At 44.7% G+C, this 5,549-nt stretch overlaps 1 protein-coding gene across 1 annotated transcript; it reads right to left on the bottom strand.

Moving 5' to 3' along the window:
* Window positions 1–919: 919 nt before the first annotated feature.
* BHLHA15 (basic helix-loop-helix family member a15) lies at window positions 920–1,405 on the bottom strand. The gene has a single exon (XM_019620633.1). The coding sequence runs from the start codon at window positions 1,403–1,405 to the stop codon at window positions 920–922; it is 486 nt and encodes a 161-aa protein (XP_019476178.1).
* Between the last annotated feature and the right edge of the window lie 4,144 nt (window positions 1,406–5,549).

Genomic DNA, 5,549 nt, shown 5'->3' with positions numbered 1-5,549 from the left:
TGTAGAGCATGTTCCTGCAGAGCATGTTCCTGCTGCAAGAGCTGCCGTTCCATTTATTATACTTCACCAGGATCTAGCAGTAGCACAGAAAGAATCCCCATCACATTACAGGCTTTGTTAGCAAATAATTTGCAATTAATCATTGCCCAATTTAAGACTATATTGAAACACTATGCTTTTTGTAGAAATGAATGATTTGTGCATCATTTAATATCATGTAACAATGGCACCCAAAAATCCATTAAAGAAAAACATGATGAGGCTGGATCCTTTGCAAACAGCCCAGAAAGCGCCCTTACTCAGGAGAACTCACACTCTAAGGAAGTTCTGTAGGTGTTCACAACAACAGATTTTTAGCAGAACTCACACTCTAAGGAAGTTCTGTAGGTGTTCATAACAACAGATTTTTAGCAGCTCTCGTGCTTTGCTAGATTTGAAACCACACCGTGTATTTTAAGTACCACAATGCATGTCCAAGACACAAACCAAAATGTCTTCCATTGCCTTTAGTGAACTCCAGAGCTGATTCAGCACTCCAGATAAATACTCAGGTTGGAGGCAATTTCACACGCACTGCTCTGCTCATCCAGTCACACTACAGTCACAGCACAGGCAAGAACAAACCGCTGAACAGTTAGTTGGTCATCAGTGCTACTATCATGATTCCCAAGGAGGACAAGTGGATTCAGGCCTGGATAACTCACAGGAATTTGAGACTGGATAATTAACAATCCTTCCTGGCAGTACAAGTTCTGAAAATTCCTTGTAATTTATAACTTTTTATACATAGCATAAGCTCTGGCCATGAGCATCACTGCTGTCTTTTTAAGAAAAAAAAAAAAATGGGGGCAGAGGTTTTAAAGAGATGATTCTTACATCCAGCCAAGTACTGTAAAGGAGGAATGAAGGTAGCAGCTAACTAGGTATTTTTGCTGAAGCTATGATCATCATCCCCACGTTGCTGTTGATAATGCTGGTACAGTTTGGGCCCCCAGGATCCCCCCAGCCCTTCTGCAGCTGGGAAGTGTCCATTGGACATATTGAGTATAATGGAGGTCAATGATTTAATGTAATTCTTGGCCAGTGTGAGAGTCTCTATTTTGGAAAGTTTATTCTCAGCTCTCACATGAGGGATTACCTCCCGCAAGGCCTGGAACGCATTGTTGAGCTTGTGCATTCTCTGCCTCTCCCGCTCATTGCTTTCCAGTCTCCTCAAATGTCTGTCTTTACTGCTCCAAGGATGCTTGGCTCTGGCTGCAGCAATCTTGCTGCTCTCCTTGCTTCCCCCACTCCTCCTCTCTGTGTGCCGCAGGCATTTCACCAGTTCCTTTTTTCTCATTGCAGACTCCTCAGAAAAGGCTTCTTTATCAGCTGTACGCCTTTTCTTCTTCCCTTTGGCCTTCATGTTTCAGTAGATGTTCTGGCATTAAGCATCAGTGTGCTGCAAAAACATGATACCAATATCTTTAATTGTCGGACAGGGAACAACTGGGAACAACTGTTCTGATGTCTTTTTTTTTTTAAACAACTTATCTGATGGTAAGTGCATTTGTTCAGTAAGGTCTACTGGCTGCCAATCTAGAGATGTTTGCTTCAAAGCCATGAATGTTACTAGTCAAGACGCCTCGTGCAGATGAACTAAGGAGAAAATCCTTCTAATAGCAAACAGTTCCAGTTACAGGTGATAAAACAGCCATCTATCACCTCAGACTCTTGCAGACTTACACTGGGGCATCAGGCAGAACTTGCAAGCTGTTACTCAAAGCAGTTTCTCCTTCAGCTGCTTTTTGAGGCAGTAAGTTTCCACTGTGCTTATAAGCAGTCCACTAGAGGGAAGCACGACCCACCAACTCACCTGGTAGCTCAAGCTGCTAACCAGGAGCATGTTTTCTCCCAGGGCTTCTCTGCATTGAACTAGTCCCCACCATACACACAAAAGACAGCAGCCTCACAGCCACTCTTCCTCAAACACCAACAATCAGTTACCATTTCCAAAAATACTTCTTTACATCTTCTTCCATCCCACGCAGTCATAGAAAGGTATACTCTTAACACATTTTTGCTGATCAATCTACATAAGAGTGATTTGAGGTTGGTGAGCCATTTAAAAGAACTGGCCACAGGTGCACAGCTGTCCCAGCACAGGATATCACCCATAACTGCAGCAGGTGGTGAGAAGCTCCCAGCTGCACCACAGCAACCACACCACTTCCTCTCTTGGTTCTTTACAGCTGTATCTTCAGCTGCTGGGCACTGACAGTGGCTCAGTTCCCTGCCTGTGTGGATATTTTGGCCATCCCCAGGGTTCCTTACTAGTTATAGCAGGCAAACTTTACCAGAAAGGACAAGAATTCACAGAGCAGCTTGGGTAAGGTAGCATCTAAGTGCCAAATGCTCACAGGACAGCTCCAAAAAGCTTGCTGTGGCAGCTTAGAAGAAACACTACGTTTACAAAAGTATCATGAGAAAGAAAATGGGACTAAAGCCAAGCACTGGGTTTTATTCTGGACTTCTAGTCTAGCTCACTTAGCAGAAAACTAGGTGCAACTGAAGGACATAAAAGTGAAAACAGGACAAAGGACACTGGTCAACTTCCACCCCTCCCCTCCCCCCAGCACAGTAAGTGCTGTTAGAGCAGAGAAATGAACAGCTGCTCTCAAAAAGGAAAACAGCCTGCAAGAATCAGGGAAGAGGTTCATAGAAGCAGCCAGAAAATAAAACTGGGAGGACAGCCCAGGAGAAAGGAAGCTTCAGCAAGCTGAGGGAGCAAGCAATGAAGTCCTACAAACTGCAGGTGAGGGTGAGCAAATAGGATGACGTGGGACTAAGAGGGCACTCAGCTGGCTAAGGTTTGCTTTCAGACTGCTGCACACTGCAGTAATCCCCTGAGAAAGTGCCGTGTGGAGCCTCAGCCAGAGAGATGGCATGGGAGCAGAGGAAGAAGAGACAGAAGAGCTCAGGAGCAGGGAAGTGGGGTGTTCAAGAGCGAACAGAGGAGACAACAGCCAAGCATCAGCAAGTCTGCACCCATCCATCAGGGCTGGCATCCTTTTCCGCAACTTACCGCTGTCATCAGCTGTGGAGAAGGCAACCGGAGCCCAAAGGGGGACACGGCAGAGACCCGCGAGAAGCCAGGAGCAGCAGCAGCATCCATGGCAGCAGCCAGGGCACTGCCTGCCCTCAGGGCTGGGCAAGGGTCCATCAACAGGGATGCAGGACCCTCACACGGAGGAGAGCCCAAGGGACACGCTGTTGGAAGTCTGCTGAGCAGGCGCTGCGACAACTGAGGCAGCAGCAGCAGCCCCACTGCCCTTCTTGTCACAGCTGGCTGGCTGCCTGCGACACGTCGCATTAGCGGTGTGGGCGGGCCCAGGGGCCACAGCCCTGCAGCTGCCAGCAGTGTGCAACTCAGCCTGTGCCAGCACTCCATCACCACATGCTGGGTTTGGGCAGACGAGCCACGTGCAGGCACATGAAGGAGCACTGCCACAGCCTGCTTCCTCCCATGGAGGGAGGGAAAGCAGTGGGCAGGCAGCAGGGAGCACAAGGTTCCCCGTTTGGGCTGGTCAGGGCTGGGGCTTACAGTGCCAACAATGCTACAGCAACATGGGCAGCATATGGAGGCATTGCCGCAGGCTGATGGGTGCATAAACAACTTGCCCCTGCAGGAGGAATGACTCCCAGACTTACTTCAGCAGGTGGGATGTCTTCAGGTGGAGAAGGAAAAGCCCATCCTAGTTCTCTGTTCTGCTACAGGCTGTGCAGGTTACCGTACTGCCTGTGCCACAAAGGCACAAAGAACACTTCCATCCCCTGCAAGAAGGCTGCTGCTGGTAAAGATGGCGAGAGCTCAGATTTTTTCAGTAAGTACATAAGACAGACGGTCAGCGCCATGGGAGCTTTCACATCTGTTCTCAATAATGACCACTGTCTTGGTCAAATTTTAGCCCGCTAGTTATATTTTAGCTAATGAAGTCAAAGTCATCTGTTGACAATTTCTTGTTCCCAGGACTCACAACAGCTGTTGGATGGATGCAGGGGCTTCCACACCAGCTTCCAGTAACTACTTCACATTGCTGTGTGTCAGCATGATCTCAACAGGCAAAGAAGAAAAACAGTTATTTCCTCCTGTCTCAGGGAGGGCTGGGGCTGAGAGTCTGAATCTCATGTGAAAGAAGCTACTAAAATGTGTAAGTACTGCATTTACCTGGGGATCTTAAGTCAATTCAGTACATGCATTTAGATTGAAGCACAACTTCTACAAATAAATTCAAAACATTGTGAGAAAACAGTACCATTCACTTGTTTTCTGAACGATACCTGTGAATTCTGCCTATAAATATTCAATTCTAGGATTAAAAGAAATGAATATATATATTTAATTACACTTTCTAGCTTGAGCATTGCTTCTCTACTGACAATACACACATTACCTGAAGTTGAAACAAGGGTGATAACAAATAATTAAAGGTGGTATGATTTAATGTAGACTCATCTCCTGGAACTGTGGCTTTGAACCTTTGGTACATTCTCAGCCTCTGGATGCTAACACTGACATTAGCCAGCTATGCTATACTGTGGACCACACCCATTACTGGCATCTGTTTAAGAACGAACAAACAGACAAAGAGATTATAAATATATAACTATTTTATTTTTAATATTAAATATTTTTAAATTACAAGCAATTTATTGAATCACACTATGCATGATAATCAATATACAGTAGAAATTACAATTTAAAAATGTACACAATTTAAAGACATTTTGACCTGAAATTCATTAACTATGATATATTGCCATAAACCTCATACCTGTATTAAATTACAATAGGAAAACCTCATACCTATGGTTTTGTTACATAGTTTCTCATTTACAAATAGAATTAAACATATATACACACACATCAGTACCATTTGTCATTTAAGTTACACCTACAACTGTGCAAGTTCGAACAATTTCATAAACAAAACTAACTGTAAGTCATATTCAAGTTTCTGAAAAACAGGCTGCTGGTTTTACAAATACTTATTCTCAATAAGTTTATATGATGTTCGACTCCCCTCTATGCTTTTTCCAGTCTTGTACCGAAGCCATTAACATACAAGGATATTTCTGTATGACTTAAAGCTGAAGTAATTTTGTACACTCCGTTCTTAGTTAAGGCTATTTCTTATAAGGCTAATAAATTTTGATTCCACCAACTCACCACCTTTCACCAACCCCGACAAAAATAGCCATTCACCAACACCCGACAATGCCGACACCGCAGCGCAGTGCTTAACCAGGAAAGTCCTTCCCCAGCCAGCCTCCTCGCGAAGGAAGCTTTGCGTACAACATAAAAATCTGCTAAAAATACTGATAAAAAGAATGAGGCTTAAATGGCTTTCATTAGTGCATCAACAAGGATATGAAACATGCTTAACTCGATCATTCCCACGAACATGGCAGTTTCCATGAGCAGTCGGACGTGCCACATACCTGCAGATAGGGGATTTGGGAGAGGACAGGCCTTTCCATAGAGACTGAACACACTTCTCACTTTGTTA

This window comes from Meleagris gallopavo, chromosome 16 (assembly GCF_000146605.3).
Source record: "Meleagris gallopavo isolate NT-WF06-2002-E0010 breed Aviagen turkey brand Nicholas breeding stock chromosome 16, Turkey_5.1, whole genome shotgun sequence".
Lineage (NCBI taxonomy): Eukaryota > Metazoa > Chordata > Aves > Galliformes > Phasianidae > Meleagris > Meleagris gallopavo.
The sequence above is the reverse complement of the archived record's forward strand: the minus strand, read 5'-3'. Positions and strand labels throughout refer to the sequence as shown.